The 26,539-nt window shown below is 41.2% G+C and overlaps 1 protein-coding gene across 2 annotated transcripts; it reads left to right on the top strand.

The window, feature by feature from the left end:
• The first annotated feature begins 1,393 nt into the window (after window positions 1-1,393).
• Window positions 1,394-2,870, top strand: gnrh3 (gonadotropin-releasing hormone 3). Of its 2 annotated transcripts, none has more exons than XM_014154459.3 (4): window positions 1,394-1,641; window positions 1,831-1,973; window positions 2,251-2,331; window positions 2,639-2,870. In XM_014154459.3, the coding sequence occupies exons 2-4, from the start codon at window positions 1,836-1,838 to the stop codon at window positions 2,666-2,668; spliced, it is 249 nt and encodes an 82-aa protein (XP_014009934.2). In that variant the 5' UTR covers window positions 1,394-1,641; window positions 1,831-1,835; the 3' UTR covers window positions 2,669-2,870. The 2 variants fall into 2 exon arrangements, with proteins under 2 accessions (XP_014009934.2, NP_001117139.1); NM_001123667.1 differs by having other exon boundaries at window positions 1,606-1,645; window positions 2,639-2,860.
• The last annotated feature ends 23,669 nt before the right edge of the window (window positions 2,871-26,539 follow it).

The raw sequence follows: 26,539 nt of genomic DNA, 5'->3' as shown, positions 1-26,539 counted from the left end.
TTTCTGAATATTTGTAAAAGATGCAGAACATGGGTATCAAAGTCACTTTTTTGTTGACCAGCAGATATTGTTTCATTTACAAACATTACATACCGTTCAAAAGTTTGGGGTCACTTAGAAATGTCCTTGTTTTTGAAAGAAAAGCAACATTTTTGACCATTAAAATAACATCAAATTGATCTGGAATACAGTGTAGACATTGTTAATGTTGTAAATGACTATTGTAGCTGGAAATGGCAGATTTTTAATAGAATATCTACATAGGCGTAAAGAGGCCCATTATGAGCAACCATCACTCATGTGTTCCAATGGCATGTTGTGTTAGCTAATCCAAGTTTATAATTTTAAAAGGCTAGTTGATCATTAGAAAACCCTTTTGCAATTATGTTAGCACAGCTGAAAACTGTCGTCCTGATTAAAGAAGCAATAAAACTGGCCTTCTTTAGACTAGTTGAGTATCTGGAGAATCAGCATTTGTGGGTTCGATTACAGGCTCAAAATGGCCAGAAACAAAGACCTTTCTTCTGAAACTCATCAGTCTATTCTTGTTCTGAGAAATGAAAGCTATTCCATGCAAGAAATTGCCAAGAAACTGAAGATCTCGTACAATGCTGTGTTCTACTCCCTTCACAGAACAGCGCAAACTGGCTCTAACCAGAATAGAGTGGGAGGCCCCGGTGCACAACTGAGCAAGAGGACAGTACATTAGAGTGTATTACATAAGTCCTCAACTGGCAGCTTCATTAAATAGTACACGCAAAACACTAGTCACAACGTCAACAGTGAAGAGGTAACTCCGGGATGCTGGCCTTCTAGGCGGAGTTCCTCTGTCCAGTGTCTGTTTTCTTTTGCTCATCTTAATCTTTTCTTTTTATTGGCCAATTCTGAGATATGGCTTTTTCTTTGCAACTCTGTGTAGAAGGCCAGCATCCCGGAGTCGCCTCTTCACTGTTGACATTGAGACTGGTGTTTCTGGCCATTTTGAGCCTGTAATCGAACCCAGAAATACTGATGCTCCAGATACTCAACTAGTCTAAAGAAGGACAGTTTTATTGCTTTTTTCACTAGGACAACAGTTCTCAGCTGTGCTAACATAATTGCAAAAGGGTTTTCTAATGATCAATTAGCCTTTTAAAATGAAAAACTTGGATTAGCTAACACAATGTGCCATTGGAACACAGGTGTGATGGTTGCTGATAATGGGCCTTTTAACGCCTAAGTATGTAGATATTCCATAAAAAATGTGCAGTTTCCAGCTACGATAGTCATGTACAACATTAACAATGTCTACACTGTATTTCTGATCAATTTGATGTTATTTTAATGGACAAAAATGTGCTTTTCTTTCAAAAACTAGGACATTTCTAAGTGACCCCAAACTGTTGAACGGTAGTGTTCACTGACTTCACCTCTTAACACATTACAAATATGTTTGTTTCCATCAAATGCAGTTTGAAGCTTATGCACTAAGCAGGTGCCGTTAGTGACATTTAGTGTCCATTAGGCACTTAGTGTGTCACACCTGTGGAGAAGGGATTCTAATCCTGATGACACAGACTGTTCCATGTCTAACGACCCCTATAAAAGGGACTCATGATTATTCCCACCACAGTGTATGAAGGAATATACAGAACGGAGAAAGTATGTGATTCATATAACTATATTTAAAATTGTTAACTAATGTGCATTTGTGGGTAGTTCATATATACTGTACACTGTGCATATTCAATAGGTAATCATTGCAAGATGATCCCAAACTTATCTTTGATGTAAAAAATAAATATTTTTGACTATCACATGTAGCTTGTATTTCACTAGCTTTCTTTCCAGCTCCCATGGATCTTAGCAACAGAACGGTTGTGCAGGTGGTGGTGTTGGCGTTGGTAGCTCAGGTCACTCTCTCTCAGCACTGGTCGTATGGCTGGCTACCTGGAGGGAAGAGAAGTGTAGGGGAGCTGGAGGCCACCATCAAGGCAAGTACTATTTACCTCTACCTGTAACTACTGTAAGTAACTATGTCTACATGTACATACTGTGCATGTAATTGTCCTTTAAGGAAATCTACTGTGTCTTGAAAACCTGTGAACATTTAAATGTAGCATTTATAGGGATAGTTTGTGTGGAATATTTGTTCAAGAGGCCTTTTCAAGAGTACATAGGCAATGTATATTAATTAAACTCTGTAAGGGTGTTGCATAAAGGGTATATGGGTAATATTATTGCACATTCCTCCTACATATTGCTATCCAGATGATGGACACAGGAGGTGTAGTGGCTCTTCCTGAGGAGACAAGTGCCCATGTCTCAGAGAGGCTGAGACCATATGATGTAGTAAGTAGTCATATTCATTTATTAGGTTAGATATTGTATTCATTGTATTCCTAATGGTCAATTATTTATGTTTCATCTGAAGATGCTAAATTGTCTCCTTGTAAAATATGTTGTAAACGATATACCAAAGTATCTGAAATAAATGTTTAGATGAGAGTATTGGCTGACAAATGGAAATCTTCCCTGAATTTAGAGAAGTGATAGCTATAAATGTAGGGAGATAATGTTGCTCATGCCTGACACATCAGTATAATATAGATATACAACATAAAGCAGACTTCTGAAGTTAACACTTTGATTTCCCTAGATATTGAAGAAATGGATGCCCCATAAATAAAGAACTGTGAGACCATTATTCACAAAAGAAGCAAGAAGACAACATCAAGCAGACATTCAGCATCACTATCAACATCAATGATGGAGCAACTACAGTTCTGTCCATTTCCAACAAACATCACATTTAGATTGATGTTATTTACTTGAAGTATAACACTTTAACCTTCTGTAAAATTGTAATAAAGAGTGATTCAAAAAGAGAAGTATCTTTGTGTGTCTATTGAACGTCCTTACAATACAGGAGCTTAAGTGTCATTTCCAATCTTGGATTAATCAATTCGTGATCCGTCCACATTTTTAGGTGCAGTTGACAGACCATGAATTGATTATTACCATGCATTTCTTTTCTATGACCGACAAGCATGATCAACTTGTGATACAACAATCTTAGCATAACAACAGCTGGTAATTAAGTCAATTTATAGAACATCTATGGTGTTATTAGATTGAAACAGGGGTTTATGTCCCTTTTGTAATTAGATTATAGATTATTGCTTGTCAGTCATGCATCATTTCAAAGAGAAAATCCACAATACCAGGACATTTGTTTCACCTCAAATTTCTGTAAGAGTATATGTCACTTGTTGAATAATTTAATTTTGCATAGTTAAAAATAATTCTGAAATGTCATGAGGGTTGACATGTTTCTCATAGTTTTGCCAGGACCATAGGCATCACAAAAAGAAAATGTGTTAAAACGTTCATGTCGTTCAATAAATTGCTGTTAATTATAAAAATTGGAATTGCATATCAGGCAAGGAAAGGAATTAGCAGGGGCATATGTTTTAAAGAGAACTAATTTCTGGCAAAGCCCCACAGACAGGGTACCGTACTAATCACGTAGTGTATTAGGGGCCCATGATTCATGAACTGTACTGACACGAGGGACACCCTACACTGTTAGCGCGTGGTTGTGATGCACACCAATGAACCCAGACCACTGGTACTTTTGGGAAAAGGTGAACCGTAAAAGCATATAGAATTAGAAAGAAATGAAACCACTTTCCATTGCACTTTCAGAACAATGGTTCCTCATTTGTGATAGCTCACACTGTTAGTTTAATATTCATGGTTCAATTTGCATAATGCAATACTTTTCTTTGATGGGGAAAGACATGTATTTTACTTTAAAAGCGTACTTTACTCATTTTTGTTGCTGGAGAACATGCTCCAACTATTGCAACTAAACACATCTATGATTTTGATGGTTATAGTGTAGTTATGCCTCTTTTGCTAGTGTGATTCTTGGGTTATGTTTCTCCAGCTCATGTATTTTTGTTTTTTTCATACTTTTTCACTCAAGTAACACAGAATTGGTTCATGAGGCAGGTTAGTGGTATATATATATTTGGTTAAAATATGTTTGTCTACCCACACATTCATTGTATATTGTTCCAGTTGTAGCCACCAGCTTCTTAAATCCCCCTTGCAATCTCTTGTTTAAAAATATAACTTTCTTTTCCAGTTTAATTGCACATCTTTTAATGCATTTTTATTTCATTTTTTTAGCTGGTATCTATGTTTCCAAATTTGATTTAACCTCACTTTCTCCTTCCCAGACCCCCTGGTGGATATTCACTTTGTTTACCTCAAATTAAACTTCATATTGTTTACAACCTCTTAGTCCCTGAACATTTTACAGCATTTTGGATTTATTTATTAATTTATTTGTGGTAATGATTGGAGTGTTGGGATTCATTTCAATGTTGCCCTCATCTGCATGAAAATTATATAATTAACTTTTGATTAACCAGCTCGGCAGAGTTTGCTCCCCTATGCACACTGGTGAATGGTACCCACCGCATTCTAATGACTGTTTTCCAATTGAGTGGTGACCTTTTCATCAAAGACCTGCAACCGGAGTTAAACAACATTGGCAAATAATCATAGTGGAGACAATGGTAGAGGCCGGCAGGCTAGGATGTCATCTTTAAATATAACAACAGAGATGAAAGCAACCTTATTGGGCTTTAGTGATGGTGGCGGAAAGCCAAGTGCTTGTTGGTTGGCCATTGTTCAAGCTTTGGAGGTCACATCCATTGGCGCATTGAGAGGGAAAGGACAGGAAGGTAGAATGGTGCATTGTTACTTGTCCTCGCTCGGAGGGAATACTATTATGAAGGGCAATACATTTTGATTCTTTGTGCCATTTATTAATCTTCAAAACAATACTTTTTTTTGATAATAGCTTCAGGAAAAAAAGAGTCTGAAAACCCGTCCATCCAAGGCTAAAGCATTTCATTGAAGTGTATCCGTCAATCAAGTACATCCAACAAACATCCATAATTTCATAATCAGTTTAGATGATTATCTACAGTATAACATATTGTCTCAATATGCTATTTTCATACATTCATCATTTAGACCAGTTAAGATTGAGTGTATGATAAAGTTGTATTCCATAGTAAGTGACTTATTATTATGTCTCTTATTATTAACAGCTTGGTGAATTTCCCATGAGGTAACTGTGAGACGGAATATGAATTGAAGTTTCATGTGGGTAGTAGGCTACTATGTTCCCGCAGGCTATAGAGAGAAGCAAAGTCAGTCTTCAGAAAGAGTTTAAATGCCAGGGAGGTCTCGATACTTCAGAGGGTACTTAAAGGGATTTTAGCATCTCATAGTCAGGATATCCATCAAGGAACTTGGGATGACAAGGTTATGTGGGGGTATGAGGACTTTGTGAAATCATTAGCCTATTTAATGAGACAGTCTATATTATTTGGCATTTCAACTACGGTGCTGAAAAAATTAGAATAATGATTATGTTATTGTTATACTTTGGACTGTGAACAACGAAGCACCATTGCAATAACGTAGTTACTATGCCCCCCCAAAAAATTACTCACTGAATGAAAATGGTTTCATAATATGCCACATATTTATGTTAACGTTTTGTCATATCCACATTTCCCCACATGGTGACACTCTTGAGCTGTCCGATTATGAATCTGGTCTATACCTCATCCAGCACTTCAATCATACAAGTTGAACATTCCTCAAAATCAAACAAAGAATTAAATCAAACTGCTGTCACTTCAACCAATTGCAACATGCATGTTGTATATGTTGTTGAAAACATGAAGAATACACACTATATATACAAAAGTATGTGGGCACCACATCAAATTAGTGGATTCAGCCACTCCCATTGCTGACAGGTTTATAAAATCGAGCACAAAGCCAAAAATTGGCAGTAGAATGGCCTTACAGAAGAGCTTAGTGACTTTAAACATGGCAACGTCATAGGATACCACCTTTCCAATAAGTCATTTCGTCAAATTTCTGCCCTGCTAGAGCTGTCCCGGTCAACTGTAAGTGCTGTTATTGTGAAGTGAAAATGTCTGGGAGCAACAACTGCTCCGCTGCATAGTGGTAGACCACACAAGCTCACAGAACTGGACCGCCTAGTGCTGAAGCGCATAAAAAGTGTCTGTCCTCGGTAGCAACACTCACTACTGAGTTCCAAACTGCCTCTGGAAGCAACGTCAGTACAAGAACTATTCGTCAGGAGCTTCATGAAATGTGTTTCCATGGCCGAGCAGCCGCGGTTGGAGCGGTGTAAAGCTCTCCACCATTGGACTCTGGAGCAGTGGAAATGCGTTCTCTGGAGTGATGAATCACACTTCACCATCTGTCAGTCCGATGGACGATTCTGGGTTTGACAGATGCCACTAGAACGCTACCTGCCCCAATGCATAATGCCAACTGTAAAGTTTGGTGGAGGAGGAATGATGGTCTGGGGGCTGTTTCTCATGGTTCGGGCTAGGCCCCTTAGTTCCAGTGAAGGGAAATCTTAACGCTATTCTAGACGATTCTGTGCTTCCAACTTAGTGGCAACAGTTTGGGGAAGGCCCTTTCCTGTTTCAGCATGAAAATGCCCCCATGCACAAAGCGAGGTCCATACAGAAATGGTTTGTCGAGATCGGTATAGAAGAACTTGACTGGCCTGCACAGAGCCCTGACCTCAACCCCATCGAACACCTTTGGGATGAATTGGAACGCTGACTGCGAGCCATGCCTAATCACCCAACATCAGTGCCCGACCTCACTAATGCTCTTGTGGCTGAATGGAAACAAGTCCCCGCAGTAATGTTTCAACATCTAATGGAAAGCCTCCTTAGAAGGTGGAGGCTGTTAAGGCAGCAAAGGGGGGAGCAATTCCATATTAATGCCCATGATTTTGGAATGAGATGTTAAATGAGTAGCTGTCCACATACTTCTGGTTGTGTAGTGTATTTTTAATTGTTGAGGTAGGGTTGCGCTCCGCTTGCAATCCATTTGAGCGGCACATGCTGCTGTTTTCACAGAAGGATTTGCTAGGCTGAACAAAAGTACATAAAATACGTACTGTAAATACACATTTTCCTTTCTTAGTTACTGTAACGACAGACATTTGCTACAAGAGGAATTTGCTACGGTATGCGGCAGTTATTACACTAGACTAGGCTCCTTTATCCTTCTATGCTGGCAGGGAACCTTCCTGTTGAGAACCGAGTTCTATCCTTTGATCACAGAACAGTGTTAAAGCACTGGGAGAAGGAGTAGGTATGAAATATGAATGAATACAGCTGTGTTCTGATGGATATGTCTCAAAGTACCCCAGCAAGGCACTGCTAAAGGCAATGAAATCTGTGTTTTGGAAATATTATTTTACCAGTGAGATTCTTTCAACCATCCTAATGTGTGGTAGTTTTTCAATGTATGTTAGCATTGTTTTGTTTGCACATACAGTGCATTTGAAAAGTATTTAGACCCCTTGACTTTTTCCACATTTTGTTGTATTACAGCCTTATTCTAAAATTGATCAAATATTTTTTACCCCTCATCAACCTACACACAATACCCCATAATGACAACGTGAAAGAAGTTTTTAGAAATGTTTGCAAATGTATTACAAATAAAAAAACAAAAGTACCTTTCTCAGACCCTTTCCTACGAGACTTGAAATTGAGCTCAGGTGCATCCTGTTTCCATTAATAATCCTTGAGATTTTTCTTTGACTTGATTGGAGTCCACCTGTGGTAAATTCAATTGATTGGACATGATTTGGAAAGGCCCACACCTGTCTATATAAGGTCCCACAGCTGACAGTGCATGTCATGAGGTACAAATCTGGGGGAGGGTACCAAAACATTTATGCAGCACTGAAGAACACAGTGGCCCCAATATCACATTCTTAAATGGAAAAAGTTTGGAACCACCAAGACTCTTCCTAGATCTGGCCGCCCACCCAAACTGAGCAGTCAGTGGAGAAGGGCCTTGGTCAGGGAGGTGACCAAGAAACCCAATGGTCACGCTGATAGAGCAGGAGAACCTTCCAGAAGGACAACCATCTTTTTTTAACCTTAATTTAACTAGGCAAGTCAGTTGAGAACAAATTCTTATTTACAATGACAGCCTAGTGGGTTAACTGCCTTGTTCAGAAAGTCTGATTTTTACCTTGTCAGCTCAGGGATTCAATCTAGCAACCTTTCGGTTACTGGCCCAACGATCTAACCACTAGGCTACCTGCCGCCCCTGAAGCACTCCACCAACCAGACGGAAGCCACTCCTCAGTAAAAGGCACGCAAGCCCGCTTGCAAAAAGGCATGAAAAGGACTCTCAGACCATGAAAAACAAGATTCTCTGGTCTGATGAAACCAAGATGGAACTCTTTGGCCTGAATGCCAAGCGTCATGTCTGGAGGAAACCTAGCACCGTCCCTACAGTGAAGCATGGTGGTGGCAGCATCATTCTGTGGGGTTGTTTTTCAGTGGCAGTGACTGGGAGACTAGTCAGGATCGAGGGAAAGATGAACGAAGCAAAGTACAGAGAGATCCTTGATGAAAACCTGCTCCAGAGGGCTCAGGACCTCAGATTGGGGCAAAGTTTCACCTTACAAAAGGACAACGACCCTAAGCACACAGCCAAGACAACGCAGGAGTGGCTTCGGGACAAGTCTTTGAATGTCCTTGAGTGGTTTCAGCCAGAGCCCGGACTTGAACCCGATCGAACATCTCTGGAGAGACCTGAAAATAGCTGTGCAGCGAACGCTCCCCATCAAACCTGACAGAGCTTGAGAAGATCTGCATAGAAGAATGGGAGAAACTCCCCAAATACAGGTGTGCCAAGCTTCTAGCGTCATACCCAAGAAGACTCGAGGCTGTAATCGATGCCGAAGGTGCTTCAACAAATTACTGAGTAAAGGGTCTGAATACTTATATGTGATACATTTGCATATATTTTAAAAAACCTGTTTTTTGGGGTATTGTGTGTAGATTGATGAGATGTTTTTTTTAAATACATTTTAGAATAAGGCTGTAACAACAAAATGTGGAAAAAGTCAAGAGGTCTGAATACTTTCCAAATGCACTGTAGATCAGACATGAAACATGCAGAATGTGGAAGGAATTGACCCAAAACGATTGTGATGTACTGTATACTGTAAATAACAATACAATTCATTTTGTTTGATTTTGAAATCTCTTTTAGACAAATGGAATATGAGGTTTAAGAACAAGCTGTAGTGCCAGAGTTCCTATATATGGTATGAGATCACTTAACAGCGGATGAGGTGTTTGAGGTGTTTGAGGCATTGTTACCACCGTGTGCAGCTTTTCATTTCCTAATGCCCATTATAAGCTGTGACTCATTGGAGGGTATAAGTTAATAATGTACTGTAGAACTGATGATGTAATCTGAATTAAGGGGGATATCATCATCACATGAACTTTTTTGAATGAAACATTAGTATATTCTGGTGACCTCGTACTTTTGAGACATATCCTTCTCTTGTTGCCCACTCTTTCATCTTTTCATCTTGAAATGCCAGCCTTTGGACCAGAGATTAGATAATGTCCCTGTACTGTTAGAGGGAAGCTCTGTGCCTGGCTTGATTACCCTTACTGACTGTGTGGCTGCCCCCATGCCAGGGCCAAACCACGCTTAGATCCTTTCAGAGATGGGTCATAACAGTAACAGTACTTACGTGATAATTTGGGTACACCAATTCCCATGACCCACCACATCTAACACTGGGCCCATGCCATAAACCTTCCTCCCAAGACTCTTCCACCTACGCTGGCCTCTATGGCATGTCCCCTAAGTATGTTTTAGCCCGTCGCTACACAGCAATTAGCAGTATATTGCAAGCTGTGAGGGAAGACAGAATCCCTGTCCACGTTTCAACTCCAGATCACGAGTCTCCAACCCGACTTCAAGGCAAGCCATGCAATTAGCCACACAATGATAATGTGTTATAGTGGAACAAAGATGGGGGGGGGGAACCGTGCTGGGGTGAGGGCGAGGGGGATGCTAATAGGGGAGGGGGATATGGAGACAAAATGAATGGGATTATCAAACATACAGTATGCAGTGATGAATTACATTCTGGCCTCTAATTATCCATTCCTTTTATGTGTGGACCAACAGTGTGTTTTTTGTATACTAGCCATCTGTGGCCATTGGTCTTCAGATAGCACACTGGGGTTCTAGCTTTTATTTCTTGTAAGAAAGGAGTTCTAGAGGTAGCTCATGCAGCTAGGCTGCTGAGAAGAAAAGGCGAGATCCACTGACACGTTTCTCAGTTGACCTTGCACAGCTAATGAAACCCATTTGAATATATTTTGTATTAGTACAGAAATATGAGAGATGTGAACCATTTTTTTATTAATATTTCACCATTAGAGATGTTGTATGTTGATTCTATGTCCCAACGTGTTTCAAATTACCCAAACTGTTACCACTATACCAGAGGTTGCAACTTCAGCTTGCCAATAGAAAGAAAAACAGAATGCCTTGCTCAGAACACTAAACACAGCTCTATTCGCTGTGCTCTGAGAACAGACCATTCTTCCAGTCTAGCATTGGACTTTATGGATGATATTATTTCACTGGGTGTTGTGCAAAACGAGCCCATTCCCCAGAGTGGCTGCAACTTCACCTTGGTGGGTTAATGCTGTGATATTCTGTGTATTCTTCACTCACTTCATTTTACTCAGAGCAAAGCCCCTGGAGATGGCTTATCTTGGAGCTGGAACAGGTGCACTCCAATTTACTCCTATTGCTTGGGGAGCCCAGGGGCCCCTGTAAAGAAAAAAGTAGCGATGTAGCTAGTGCACTCCACTGTATGCCACAAACAGCCAGAGAAAGAGCATTTAATGGAAAACGAGCAAACTGCTGCTTTTAGAAAAGCTTTATCCTTAGAATGAGTAAGATTTTTTCAAAATGTTCTATCTAATCATTTTAGTGAGATACATTCACACAACACAGTCTGATTGTGTCCCCGTCCACCCATTTTTAAACAAATATCAACTCCCAGAACAACATAGAGAAAGTTCAGAGGAAACCATACATGGATATGTATATTTTGTATATATGTATATTTTACATTTTATCCTACATGAGCACATCTTGCATCAGCAAAACAAATTGGTGTGGTTTTGTTTCCCAGAAACCAAACTATTCCCAATATTTTGATCTGCTAAATTGTCTTGATGTGACATGTGACATTAGGAAGGCGACTTACAGTAATAGTGGAGCTTTCTATCCTATTGGCTTGTATCACAGTGTTGATCCTATTAGGCAACAGACAGTCTGGGTTATGGCCTATATGCTTTTCAGAGGGGGGGAAAGTTTGGATCACGTGATTATTCTCCAGTGCTTTCAGAATGAGCAAAGCTTTCAAGTTAGAATTTAGTTTCCAATTCCTTCTCTTTAGGAACCATGGATTCGAAGAGTAGAGCTGGTTTGTTATTTGTTCGGTATATTATAGGTCTGAATTCAGTCAGTATTTTTGTTTTGTGTTGTTCTTCTCTGGGGAATTATGCAATCAAAGCAGACGCTTCAAGCAGTCTGGAAAGTGCCCCTTGTGAATAAGAGAAAAGCTTGTACACAGCATTTTTTTGTGTGTGTGTGGGGGGGGGGGGGGGGGGGCAACAAAGCAAACATATATGTTATTGTTCCATGTACAATATAAGCCTACCTGTATACTGCTTGTTTTTCAAAGAGATACGCTATGCCAACTCACTACAATATGTGGAACAATCCATAACTGTTTGAGTATAAAAGGAATACACATTCATCAAATAAAAAAACACAATTTGCTTTTTAATTATTTGTATTAGAGTGCTTGTTTTCTCAAGGTTCTCACAGATGGCAAATGTAACTTCTTCAAGGATAGCTTGGTAACCTAGGATGTCAGTGTGAAAAAGTAGAGGACGTTCATTTTAAACAAGACAAATTAATTCAGGACAGAGAGAATGTGTATGGTGTGTGCGTACGTACGTGTTTGTGTGTGTGTGTGTATGTGATAGATGAAAGATTATATGCACTTTTAATGAGTGTATGTACTCTAAGCTCTTGTTTTTAATTACCTTGCATGACATAATTTGCTGGGAGTTTATATATGCCTGAAAGGTTTTCACTTTCGCTGTTGTCAACTCAAGAGCATTTGAACCAATCAATACCTGTCTGTCCTGTGGCACACTCATAGTTGGCCATTAGGAGAGAGCTGCTTATAGTAAGCTCAGCCAATACCATTAGCCCTAGCCTGAGGGCAGTTCCATGCCTTAGTCAGGGTAGGCACCTGCCTCGTCACCCCCACCGCACCCCCTTATCCACCCCTCACCCCTCCACCACCATTAAGCAGCTCCCACTGGACATCATTTGGACACATCGGCCAAAGAGCACTTCTTTATTCCCTCTCTTTTCTTTCCCTGGCTCCACCAAAAATCAATACATCTCCCCTTTTTCTTAGTTTCACAATTTTGCCTCAATATGATTCACCTCTCAGCTGAATACAGGATCAGCTTATTTTATCTACTACTTCCTGTGAGTAATAGGTCCACAGCTCTCAGTTAAAGAAAAATAAATAGAGAAATTAATACAAAACAGATCCTATAATCATTATTTTATAAAGCTACTAGGTAGTTCATTTTCTTCTTACTGGCACCTTGTGGACCGGTATCTCTGAACATTTGATGTTACCATTGGAAATACACAAATGACTGCCATTGTAACAATAATAATTCAAATCATCATGAAAAAATAATAATCTCCAATGATAATTTTACAAACACTTTGTTCATGGCATATGAAATCCATATATTCCCAGGGATTATTAGACTACTGTCCTGGGCACTCTCACTAGGGCCAGGATTCAATCCATATAACCCTGTCGACATGCATGGTAAACACTGCATATTTCAGCTCAATCGGAAATTACCTTTAATTGGCGCATTGTCCACAATGTGCGAACACATTAAATCTCAGCCTAGTTTTCTCTTTTCCTAACGATGTGACATACCAAGCCCATAAACAAGACAGGAGACCAGTACACCTACTTATTACTTCCATCTTTTATTGCAGGGTGCCAATACACTTTTGCAGACCATAACACACAAGAGTAGTGTATATATTCTCATTAAGGTAGCTACAGTCATTCACTTACTCAAGTCAACCTTCCTCATTTACAGCCCTAAGTCTTGGACACTCCTGTTTACAATAATAACTCTGAACAGTGATATAGCTGGCTGGTGGTTTCGCAGCGGTGGCGATCTCTTTGGTCGCCTCTATCGATCGGGGTCCTAATGAGCAGCAGTAGGGTTGTGGCTAATGGTGTTGTGTCTGGCGCCCGTAGTAAACGCCCACACTGAGATGATCATTCCCAGGGGGCTGTGGGAAAGGTTGGGCTGAGCCAAACCCTCAGGGTGGTGGCGACACACTTCATGGGTCAAGGTAAAGGATCAAAATGAACAGTCAGGGCTTCCCTCGCTGTCTTGAGGGGGAAAAAAGATCTGAGTACTGTGTACGCAGTTGTCTATCTCAATCCTAAAGTCCATATTCCCAGGATATAACTATGCTATTTGGTTTCACAGTAATAACAACAAAGCTTGGATTTTAGATTAATTCCCTCTATCACACAATTATGATGGTCACATTTTCTCCCTCTAAGCAGTTGAAACAAGTCTAATCTTTTATTAAACCATCATTTTCTTAGCATTGTGGTATTGTTTCGTGCACGCCAAAAACGACTTATCCACTGTTGCATTCCAGTTTTTGAAACTAGTACTGCACTAAAGTCAACGGGATTCCGCTAAACTTTCTAACTGGTATTAAGAGACCCTGAAAGAGACCTGTCTTGACAGACTGCTAATGGCTTATATGACTTCAGAGATTGTCCTGGCACAAACACAGTCATCCCCTTCAGATAGCAGGGGAGTCTTTGTGCTTTTCGATACATGGACATTCTGTCTTTGTTGTGAGACAGCCAAAAAGTTCAGTACAATCATTAATAAGTACACATTATACAACGGGTGGGTCTAATCCTGAATGCTGATTGGTTAAAACCATATTCCAGCATGTGTCGATTCCACAAGTTACCACCGGCTAAATCTATGATGTTAAAATGCCAAGAATAAAATATATTCTGTGTTTTTTCAATCAAACCTGCACTTTATAAGTAAAATAAGTTTTTATGTTTCTGGGCCCTGTCAAATAATTGTTATCATAATCAAAGTAACCTTTATTTTTTGTATTACTCTTCCTATGGTAACAACAACCTTTCCCCAGTGCAAGTTTGATTGAATTCAGCCCCATAGAGTATTAGTATGCCTCCATTGTAATGAAGTCAGTCTACCCCGTGCCCTGATGGAGCCAGTCATGCCCCATTCGGAGTCACACTGCCATGTCCTAGCAAATGCTGAGCATGTAAAACAGATCTGTCAATTATTCAACATGAACAGGAGGATGTGTGGAGTGACATGGGGGATGGACTGTGCCTCGGGCAGATGGGGGTACCGCTTTGATGTGAGCGTGAGCAAGGTGTGCTGGGTAATCTGGTTGCCCCCTCTGTTTCTCCAACAACTCTCTTGCTCACTCTTTATAATTTCTCCCCCCTCTCCCTCTCTCTCTCTTTCTCTCTCTCGCTCTTTCTGTCTCTCTCTCTCTCTCTCTCTCTCTCTCTCTCTCTCTATCAATTCAATTCAATTTGCTTTATTGGCATGACGTAACAATGTACATAGTATTGCCAAAGCTTACTTTGGATATTTACAATATTAAAATAATAAGAATGAAAATTGTCAACGGGAAAACAGTAACAACAATAACCAAGGGTCAAAATAACCATACATTGAACAATGAGCATAGAGGACATGTGCAGGTTGGTTGGTCTGTCAGACACTGTCCCTCATTTTATGGCAGGCAGCAATGCAGTGCGCTGCCAACACACAACTCTCTGCGTCCTCCCCCAACAGGACGGATAGCCTATTCTCATCAGAGAGGTCTTTGAAACCTTGAATAAGGGTTTCAAATTTGGGGAAAAGACACTCTCTAATTGTTTTATATTTTTGACATTTTGGCAGGAAATGCAGCTCTGTCTCAGGTGCTGCTGTTGTGCAGTGGTTGCACAGCCTTTCCTCTACAGGGAGCCAGGTTTTCCTGTGTCTACCCTTCTCAATGGCAAGGCTGTGCTCACTGAGCCTGTACTTTGTCAAGGTTTTTCTAAGGTTTTGATCAGTAATCATGGTCAAATAGTTTGCCACGGTGTACTGTCGATTTAGGGCCGGATAGCACTGCATTTTGCCTTGTGCTTGTGCTTGTGCTTGTGTTTCCCAATAAGTAATGTAGTTTTGTTTTGACTGTGTTGTAATTTGGTTTATTCTAATTGATTGGATGTTCTGGTCCTGAGGCTTCAGTGTGTTAGTAGAACAGGTTGGTGAACTCAGCCCCAGGACCAGCTGGATGAGGGGACTCTTTTCTTTGCTCAGCTTGGTAATGAAATGAGGGCATTACTGTATTTTAGATGTTTCCAAAACTTTATTGGTCTTTTTTGAGTTTTTATTGTTAGTGGATATTGGCCTAATTCTGTCCTGCATGCATTGTTTGTAGTTTTTCTCTGGAAATGTAAGAGAATCTTACAGAACTCTGCATGCAGGGTTTCAATGGGTGTTTGTCCCATTTGGTGAAATCTTGCTTTGCAAGTGGACCCCACACCTCGCTGCCATGAAGTGCAATTGGTTCAATGACACATTTAATTCATTTTAGCCAAATTTTAATAGGTATTTCAATTTGAATTAGTTTTTTAATGGCATAGAATGCCCTGCATGCTTTCTCTCTCAGTTCATTCACTGCCTCATTAAGGTGTCCAGTTGAGCTTATTTTTAAACCTAAGTAATTGTAGTGTGTGCAGTACTCTATATATTTTGTACCAGTTGAGAACTTTGGTCTAATTCCCTGAGATCTGGATCTTCTGGTCTTTCTAATTCCCTGAGATCTGAATTTTCTCTGGAAAATCATTATTTTAGTCATTTTGGGGTTTACTGCAAGGGCCCAGGTCTGGCAGTACTGCTCTAGCAGGTCCAGGCTCTTCTCGCTCCTCTCTCTCTCTCTCTCTCTCTCTCTCTCTCTCTCTCTCTCTCTCTCTCTCCTCTCTCTCTCTCTCTCTCTCTCTCTCTCTCTCTCTCTCTCTCTCTCTCTCTCTCTCCCACACACACACACTCTGACTCTCTCAATTTCAATTTAAGGGCTTTATTGGCATGGGAAACATATGTTAACATTGTCAAAGCAAGTGAACTAGATAATAAAAAAAGTGAAATAAACAATATAAATGATCATTAAACATTACACTCACAAAAGTTCCAAAAGAATAAAGACATTACAAATGTCATATTATGTGCAAATAGTAGGAGTACAAAAGGGAAAATAAATAAACATAAATATGGGTTGTATTTACAATGGTGTTTGTTTTTCACTGGTTGCCCTTTTCTTGTGGTATCAGGTCACAAATCTTGCTGCTGTGATGGCACACTGTGGTATTTCACCCAACAGATAAGAGAGTTTATCAAAAAAAATAATTAAATTCTGTGTCGATCTGTGTAATCTGAGGGAAATATGTGTCTCTAATATGGTCATACATTTGGCAGGAGGTTAGGAAGTGCAGCTCAATTTCCACCTCATTTTGTGGGCAGAGTGCACATAGCCTGTCTTCTCTTGAGAGCCAGGTCTGCCTACGGCGGCCTTTCTCAATAGTGAGGCTATACTCACTGAGTCTGTACATAGTCAAAGCTTTCCTTAAGTTTGGGTCAGTCATAGGGGTCAGGTATTCTGCCAGTGTGTACTTTCTGTTTAGGGCCAAATAGCCTTCTAGTTTGCGCAGTTTTTTTTGTTAATTCTTTCCAATTTGTCAAGTAATTATCTTCTGGTTTTCTCATGATTTGGTTGGGTCTAATTGTGTTGCTGTCCTGGGGCTCTGTAGGGTCTGTTTGTGTTTGTGAACAGAGCCCCATGACCAGCTTGCTTAGCAAACTCTTCTACAGGTTCATCTCTCTGTAGGTGGTGGCTTTTGTTATGGAAGGTTATTGTTTCCTTTTAGGTGGTTGTAGAATTTAACGTCTCTTTTCTAGATTTTGATAATTAGCTGGTATCGGCCTAATTCTGCTCTGCGTGCATTATTTGGTGTTTTACGTTGTACACAGAGAATATTTTTTGTAGAATTCTGTAGGTGCACAATTGGCCCAGCGTCGTCCGGGTTTAGCCGGGGTAGGCCGTCATGGTCAATAAGAATTTGTTCTTAACTGACTTGCCTAGTTACATAAACGTTATATAAAAAAGGAAAAAAAATTAATGCGGAGTCAAGTTGGTGTTTGTCCCATTTTGTGAATTATTGTTTGGTGAGTGGACCCCAGACCTCACAACCATAAAGGGCAATGGGTTCTCAAATCAAATCAAATTTTATTTGTCACATGCGGCGAATACAACAGGTGTAGACCCAACTGTAGACCTTACAGTGAAATGCTTACTTGCAAGCCCTTAACCAACAATGCAGTTTTAAGAAAAATAAGTGTTGAGTAAAATATAGTTAAGAATAAAAATACAAATAAAAGTAACAAATAATTCATTAAAGAGCAGCAGTAAAATAAAAATGCCGAGGCTGTATACAGGGGGTACCGGTACAGAGTCAATGTGTGGGGGCACCGGTTAGTCGAGGTAATTGAGGTAATATGTATATGTAGGTAGAATTAAAGTGACTATGCATAGATAATAAACAGAGAGTAGCAGCAGCGTGGTGGGGGGGTGCAAAAGTCTGGGTAGCCATTTGATTAGCTGTTCAGGAGTCATATGGTTTGGGGGTAGAAGCTGTTTAGAAGCCTCTTGTACATAGACTTGGCTCTCAGGTACCGCTTGCCGTGGTAGCGGAGAGAACAGTCTATGTGGCTGGAGTCTTTGCCAATTTTAGGAGCTTCCTCTGACACCGCCTGGTATAGAGGTCCTGGATGGATGGGAGCTTTGCCCCAGGCCAGACGCACCACCCTCTGTAGTGCCTTGTGGTCGGAGGCCAAGCAGTTGCCATACCAGGCAGTGATGCAACCAGTCAAGATTCGTTTTTTTGTTTTTTTTCACCTTTATTTAACCAGGTAGGCCAGTTGAGAACAAGTTCTCATTTACAACTGCGACCTGGCCAAGATAAAGCAAAGCAGTGCGACAAAAACAACAACACATAGTTACACATGGGATAAACAAATGTACAGTCAATAACACAATAGAAAAATCTGTATACAGTGTATGCAAATGAAGTAAGGAGGTAAGGCAATAAATAGGCCATAGTGGCAAAGTAATTACAATTTAGCAATTAGCACTGGAGTGATAGATGTGCAGGTAAAAATACTGGTGTGCAAAAGAGCAGAAAAACAAAAACAAATATGGGGATGAGGTAGGTTGTTGGTTGGATGAACTATTTACAGGTGGGCTGTGTACATCTGCAGCGATCGGTTAGCTGCTCTGACAGCTGATGCTTAAAGTTAGTGAGGGAGATATAAGTCTCCAACTTCAGTGATTTTTGCAATTCGTTACAGTCAATGGCAGCAGAGAACTGGAAGGAAAGGCGGCCAAAGGAAGTGTTGGCTTTGGGGATGACCAGTGAAATATACCTGCTGGAGTGTGTGCTACGGGTGGGTGTTGCTATGGTGACCAGTGAACTGAGATAAGGCGGAGCTTTACCTAGCAAAGACTTATAGATGACCTGGAGCCACTGGGTTTGGCAACAAATATGTAGTGAGGACCAGACAACAAAAGCATACAGGTTGCAGTGGTGGGTAGTGTATGGGGCTTTGGTGACAAAACAGATGGCACTGTGATAGACTGCATCCACGTTGCTGAGTAGAGTGTTGGAGGCTATTTTGTAAATGACATCGCCGAAGTCAAGGATCGGATGGATAGTCAGTTTTATGAGGGTATGTTTGGCAGCATGAGTGAAAGAGGCTTTGTTGTGAATTTGGATTAGAGATGCTTAATATGAGTCTGGAAGGAGAGTTTACAGTCTAACCAGACACCTAGGTATTTATAGTTGTCCACATATTCTAAGTCAGAACTGAAGGATGCTCTCGATGATGCAGCTGTTGAACATTTTGAGGATCTGAGAACCCATGCCAAATCTTTTCAGTCTCCTGAGTGGGAATAGGCTTTGTCGTGTCCTCTTCACAACTGTCTTGGTGTGTTTGGACCATGATAGTTTGTTGTTGATGTGGACACCAAGGAACTTGAATCTCTCAACCTGCTCCACTACAGCCCAGTCAATGAGAATGGGGGCGTGCTCGGTCCACAATCATCTCCTATTTCTTGATCACATTGAGGGAGAGGTTGTTGTCTTGGCACCACACGGCCAGGTCTCCTCCCTAGAGGCTGTCTCATCGTTGTCGGCCTACCAATGTTGTGTCATCGACAAACTTAATGATGGTGTTGGAGTCATGCCTGGCCATGCGGTCATGAGTGAACAGGGAGTACAGGAGGATCCAGTTGCGGAGGGAGGTGTTTTGTCCCAGTGTCCTTAGCTTAGTGATGAGCTTTGAGGTCACTATGATGTTGAACGCTGAGCTGTAGTCAATGAATAGCATTCTCACATAGGTGTTCCTTTTGTCCAGGTGGGAAAGGGCAGTGTGGAGTGCTGTCTATGGTTTATGGGATTATGGTGTTGATGTGAGCCATGACCAGCCTTTCAAAGCACTTCATGGCTACAGACATGAGTCGTACAGGTCAGTTTAGGCTGGTTACTTTTACTTTAATGTTCTTGGACACAGGGACTATGGCGGTCTGCTTGAAACATGTCGGTATCACAGACTCAGTCAGGGACAGGTTGAAAATATCAGTGAAGACACTTGCCAGTTGGTCAGTGCATGCTCGGAGTACACGTCCTGGTAATCCGTCTGGCCCTGCGACCTTGTGAATGTTGACCTGTTTAAAGGTCTTACTCTCATCTGCTACGGAGAGCGTGATCACACAGTCGTCCAAAACAGCTGATGCTCTCATGCATGTTTCAGTGTTGCTTGCCTCGAAGCGAGCATAGAAGTAATTTAGCTTGTCTGGTAGGCTTGTATAACTGATTCAAGTATTTTTAGCCAGATCCTAATTGGTATGTAAACTTTTATTTTCCTTTTGATGGCATAGAAGGCCCTTTTTGCCTTTTCTCTCAGCTCGTTCACAGCTTTGTGGAAGTTACCTGTGGCACTTACGGTATGTTTAGGCCGAGGTATGTATTGTTTTTTGTGTGCTCTGGGGCAGTGGTTCGCAAACTTTTTATAGTCCCGTACACCTTCAAACATTCAACTTACAGCTGCGTACCCCCTCTCAAATGTCGTTTTTTGCCATCATTGTAAGCCTGCCACACACACACTATATGATACATTTATTAAACAGAAGAATGAGTGTGAGTTTTTGTCACAACCCGGCTCGTGGTAAGTGACAAAGAGCTTTTATAGGACCAGGGCACAAGTAATAATATAATAATAATCAATAATTTTGCTCTTTATTTAACCATCTTACGTATAAAAAGCTCCGGTACCGCACAGCAAGCGGTACCGGAGCTCCAAATCTAGGTCCAACAGGCTTCTAAACAGCTTCTACCCCAAGCCATATGACTCCTGAACAGCTAATCAAATGGCTACCCAGACGTTTGCATTGCCCCCCCCCCCCCCCACACTGCTGCTACTCTCTGTTATTATCTATGCATAGCCACTTTAATAACTCTACCTACATGTACATAATTACCTCAATTACCTCGACACTGGTGACCCCCCGCACATTGACACATTGACTCTGTACCGGTACCCCCAGTATATAGCCCCACCATTTACTGCTGCTCTTTAATTATTTGTTATTCTTATCTCTTACTTTTTTTGTATTTTCTTAAAACTGCATTGTTGGTTAAGGGCTTGTAAGTAACAATTTCACTGTAAGGTCTACACCTGTTGTATTCGGGGCATATGACAAATACAATTTGATTTGATCTGATTTGATTTATTGGAGAGAGTCTCAGTCTTAAATCATTTTCCACACACAGTCTGTGCCTGTATTTAGTTGTCATGCTAGTGAGGGCTGAGAATTCACTCTCACATAGGTACGTGGTTGCAAAGGGCATCAGTGTCTTAACAGCGCGATTTGCCAAGGCAGGATACTCTGAGTGCAGCCCAATCCAGAAATCTGGTAGTGGCTTCTGATTTAATTCAATTTTCATAGAACATCTTGTTGCAATTTTGATGAAGCGCTCTTGTTCAAATATATTGGTAAGTGGACTGGAGACAGGGCATGAAAGGGATAACGAATCCAGTTGTTTGTGTCATCCATTTTGGGAAGTACCTGCGTAATTGCGCACCTAACTCACTCAGGTGCTTCACTATATCATATTTGACATTGTCCGTAAGCACACAAAAAAAATCATACAATGATGGAAAGACCTGTGTGTTGTCCATGTTAATGCAGACAGAGAAGAGCTCCAACTTCTTAATCATAGCCTCAATTTTGTACCGCACATTGAAAATAGTTGCGGAGAGTCCCTGTAATCCAAGGTTCAGATCATTCAGGCGAGAAGAAACATCACCCAGATAGGCCAGTCATGTGAGAAACTCGTCATCATGCAAGCAGTCAGACAAGTGAAAATTATGGTCAGTAAAGAAAACTTTAAACTCGTCTCTCAATTTAAAAAAACGTGCCCCTTGATAACCAGCGCACTTCTGTATGTTGTAAAAGCGTTACATGGTCGCCGCCCATATCATTGCATAGTGCAGAAAATACACGAGAGTTCAGGGGCCTTGCTTTAACAAAGTTAACCATTCTCACTGTGGTGTCCAAACGTCTTTCAAGCGGTCAGGCATTCCCTTGGCAGCAAGAGCCTCTCGGTGGATGCTGCAGTGTACCCAAGTGGCGTCGGGAGCAACTGCTTGCATGCGTGTTACCACTCCACTATGTCTCCCTGTCATGGCTTTTGTGCCATCAGTACAGATACCAACATGAGCAGTAGCTACATTTGGCTACATACGGACCGTTAGTGGAATTCCTGTGAGAGAGTAATGGTTAATGTGTTTGGATGTTAATTATTTGACTAGGCTACCTGTATTTGTGTTGTTGTTTTGCTGAACACTAGATGGTTTAATTTTATTTTTGGCAGTGAAACGAGGCTACTCAGGTGAGAAGAAAACCTCACCCAAATGTATAGCCCCGTTGGAAAATATAAATGAACTGTTTGAACATGTGAAGAAAAAAAAGCCAAAAGAAACATTATTTGCCGTGCCCCCGACGGCATTGCACGTACCCCAGTTTGGGAATACCTGCTCTAGAGCAACGGTGTCTAGATGGAATTAGTTTTTGTCGTCCTGGCAACTGGACCTTTTTTGGAACACCATTATTTTTGTCTTGCTGAGATTTACTGTCAGGGCCCAGGTCTGACAGAATCTGTGCATAAGATCTAGGTGCTGCTGTAGGCCCTCCTTGGTTGTGGACAGAAGCACCAGATCATCAGTAAACAGTAGACATTTGACTTCAGGTTCTAGTAGGGTGAGGCCGGGTGCTGCAGACTGTTCTAGTGCCCTCACCAATTCGTTGATATATATGTTGAAGAGGGTGGGGCTTAAGCTGCCTCCCTGTCTCACCCCACAGACCCGTGGAAAGAAATGTGTGTTTTTTTTATAAATTTGTATAGCAGACCCTCATACCAAATTGAGTCAAAAGCTTTTTAAAATCAACAAAGCATGAGAAGAATTTGTCTTTGTTTTGGTTCGTTTGTTTGTCAATTAGGGTGTGCAGGGTGAATATGTGGTCTGTCGTACGGTAATTTGATAAAAAGGCAATTTTTGATTTCCTCAGTGCATTGTTTTCAGTAAGGAAATGTACGATTCTGCTGTTAATTTTAATGCACAGGATTTTCCCAAGGTTGCTGCTGATGCATATCCCACGGTAGTTATTGGGGTCAAATTTGTCTCCACTTTTGTGGATTGGGTTGATCAGTCCTTGGTTCCAAATATTGGGGAAGATGCCAGAGCCAAGGATGATGTTAAAGAGTTTAAGTATAGCCAATTGGAATTTGTGGTCTGTATATTTTATCGTTTTACTCTCTCTCTCATTCTCTCTTTCCCTCTCTCTCATCTACTTCCTCTCACTCCGGGCCCCTCTCCCTCATACATAATGTTCTAGCTAGGCTTATATCGAAAATTTGACAGAAAAATTGCCAGCAGAGACATCAGAAGCAGAATTGTCAGAAGTTGACGTCTTGTTAAGTACATTAAAGTTGATTTGGAAGGGAAGCTGGCAGTTTTACAATAACAGGCTTAATTACATTAAGTTCATAGCAGAGAAAAAGTTGATGGTTGACATTTAGCTCCACCAAGAGTGCTCCTTTCAATAACAATAGAAACCCAAATAAGACTTAATTAATATGCATAACGGTGCCCATGAACTTAATTGTCAAGTTGCTTTTATCAACCTGTCAAAGGATTGACAATTAAAACAGCCCCCTTTAAAACTTTAATGAGAAGCAAGTAGGAGAGAGGGAGGATGGAGGACTAAAAAAACGCGAGCTTCATCCGTCATGAAAGACGCTACAAGACAACCACCCATTATTATTTCCTACCAGGAGTAAAACTATGCAAATCATATTATGCATTTTTAAATAGTGAGTCAATGAATAATATTTAATTTATTACCTATACTCTTAGAATTAATATTTAATGCTGTTTTTAAGTTGATGAATTCATTAGATAGTAAAGCTTTATCAGCAAGTTTCTTGTTTCGCTTCCATGTCCTTAACGTCTGCCCCACTTGCTACAATCCAGTTGTCGATAATAAAGTTAAACTGGCAAACTTCTGAACTCTATAGCATAGAGAAGGAATATCTCCCGCCAACACATACTGAAAGCTAGAAGAATGGTAAAATCTTACACCCTACGAGGAAGACAGAGGCACCATTTTGATTTAACTTCTTCCCACATTGACTCCAGCATGTCTCTTTTCCAGTGGGGAGTTGGAAGTGCTGACTCACTCCCAGTGTGCTGGTTGTTGTGCTCCCTTACAGATGTGACCGTTAATAGGCTTGCATCCATAATCATTAGTGTGTCTCAGTGCACAGGTAACGGATGGGGCCCAGTGCGTCTGCCATTTTGTCTCGGTTCACTGTGCTCCCCTGCAGATGTGAGCGAGACACACACCTGCTCAGGGGCTCTCAAACGGACCGGCGCCATCCGTCACAGCTCACGCAATGCTTGCTCTGTCAGAACAAGGCTCTGGTTCCAGTCCAACAGCCCTCAGACTGTAGGTCAATGGACGTCTCTGGTGGTAACCCTCCCACACCATGAATCAAATCCTATCCCTACACAAGCATACAGTCTCACACACGCACACAAGCACTCACACACACACACACACAAACACACAAAACATACACTAACACACACACACAGTCTTGAACAAATGACCTTGTGGGGACACACAATTCACTCCCATTCAAATTCCTATTTTCTCTAAACCCTAACGTAACCGTAACCGTAACCCTTACCATAACCTTAACCCTAACCCTAAACCTAGCTCCTAACCCTAAACCTAAAACTAACCCTAGCTCCTTAACCTAATTCTAACCCTAACACTAATTATAACCTTAACCCTAAACCCCATAGAAATAGCATCTGAAATTGTGGGGACTAACAAAATGTTCCCACATTTTGTTTGTTTACTATTCTTGTGGGGACATCTGGTCCCCTCTAGTAACAAACACACACACAAACATCTCTTTCCCCAACCAAGCTCTCAGGTGAAGCAGGGAAGACAGAATATAATCAAATTAATTCACAGAGTCAAGGATGTTCTCCTCCCTGCTTGAGTAACTCAAACTTTTCTTCAGGTCTTTCATGGACATGAATGACTTGCATTCACATTTGCTTACACACACATATGAATGCAGCATATCTCAAGCCCGCTAGCTCAGAACCCTAACCAAACCAAACTGGTGACAGCACAGGACTGGCCTGCTCCTCACTTCCAGATATCTTGGTGAACCATGTGTAACCGATGTGAAATGGCTAGTTAGTTAGCGGTGGTGCGCGCTAATAGCGTTTCAATCATTGACGTCACTCGCTCTGAGACCTGAAGTGGTTGTTTCCCCTTGCGTTGCAAGGGCCGTGGCTTTTGTGGCGCGATGGGTAACGATGCTTCGTGGGTGTCAGTTGTTGATGTGTGCAAGGGTCCCAGGTTGGGGCGAAGAGAGGGACGGAACCTACACTGTTACACATGGACCATTTGGAAATAGGCAGTGTTTGTCTAAATGTTTGTCTCCAGCTCTCACAGCCAACTATAAGAATGTCCAGAAAGACATAATATACTTTGCAGCCCATAGGTTACTGCCGCTCCAGGAGCAACTTATCAGGTTGGAAAGTGTTGTTGAACAGCAACAAGGGGAGAAATACCCTAAGGCGTAGCCAAGGGAATAGCTGTCTGTGAAGTCACAGAAGCACTATCAAAGGATGCTACTGTACAGTACATGCTTAGACCAACAAACAGAAATCAGTCAATGATGTGCCATGCTTTATTAGAAATACATTCATATCAAAATCCTGATAAAGGCATCAATGTCCTTTGAAAGGTCTTTTGTATCACTGTTTCAACAATAAGATAGATCTAAGAGAGAGTTTATAGAGCCTGTGAATTTAGTCACCGGTAATCATCGTTAGCTTTAATACACTTTAGCTCTCCATTTGACTCAACAGTAGGTTGGGGGGGGGGGGGGGGGGGGGGGGGGGTAGCACGCCTGGAGCAGGTAGACATCTTCAAATTCCTCGGTGTCCAAATTACTAAAGACTTAAAATGGTCCAAACACACACACACACAGTTGTGAAGAAGGTGCAGCAGTGCCTCTTTTTATAAAATGTTTTTATTTCACCTTTATTTAACCAGGTAGGCCAGTTGAAAACAAGTTCTCATTTACAACTGCGACCTGGCCAAGATAAAGCAAAGCAATGCTACAAAAACAACAACACAGAGTTACACATAAACAAACGTACAGTCAATAACACAATAGAAAAGAAAAATAGAAAAATCTATGTACAGTGTATGCAAATATAGAAGAGTGGGGAGGTATGCAATAAATAGGCCATAGAGGCGAAATAATTACAATTTAGCATTAATACTGGAGTGATATATGTGCAGATGATGATGTGCAATTAGCGATACTGGGGTGCAAAAGAGCAAGAGGGTAAGTAATAATATGGGGATGAGGTAGTCGGGTGTGCTATTTAAAGATTGGCTGTGTACAGGTACAGTGATCAGTAAGCTACTCTGACAGCTGATGCTTAAAGTTAGAGAGGGAGATATAAGACTCCAGCTTCAGTGATTTTTGCAATTCGTTCCAGTCAATGGCAGCGGAGAACTGTAAGGAAAGGCGGCCAAAGGAAGTGTTGGCTTTGGGGGTGACCAGTGAAATATACCTGCTGGAGTGCGTGCTACGGGTGGGTGTTGCTATGGTGACCAGTGAGCTGAGATAAGGTGAGGATTTACCTAGCATAGACTTGTCGATGACCTGGAGCCAGTTGGTTTGGCGACGAATATGAAGCGAGGGCCAGCCATATGGGGCAACAAAACG

This window comes from Salmo salar, chromosome 18 (assembly GCF_965601325.2).
Source record: "Salmo salar chromosome 18, fSalSal1, whole genome shotgun sequence".
NCBI lineage: Eukaryota > Metazoa > Chordata > Actinopteri > Salmoniformes > Salmonidae > Salmo > Salmo salar.
The sequence above is the reverse complement of the archived record's forward strand: the minus strand, read 5'-3'. Positions and strand labels throughout refer to the sequence as shown.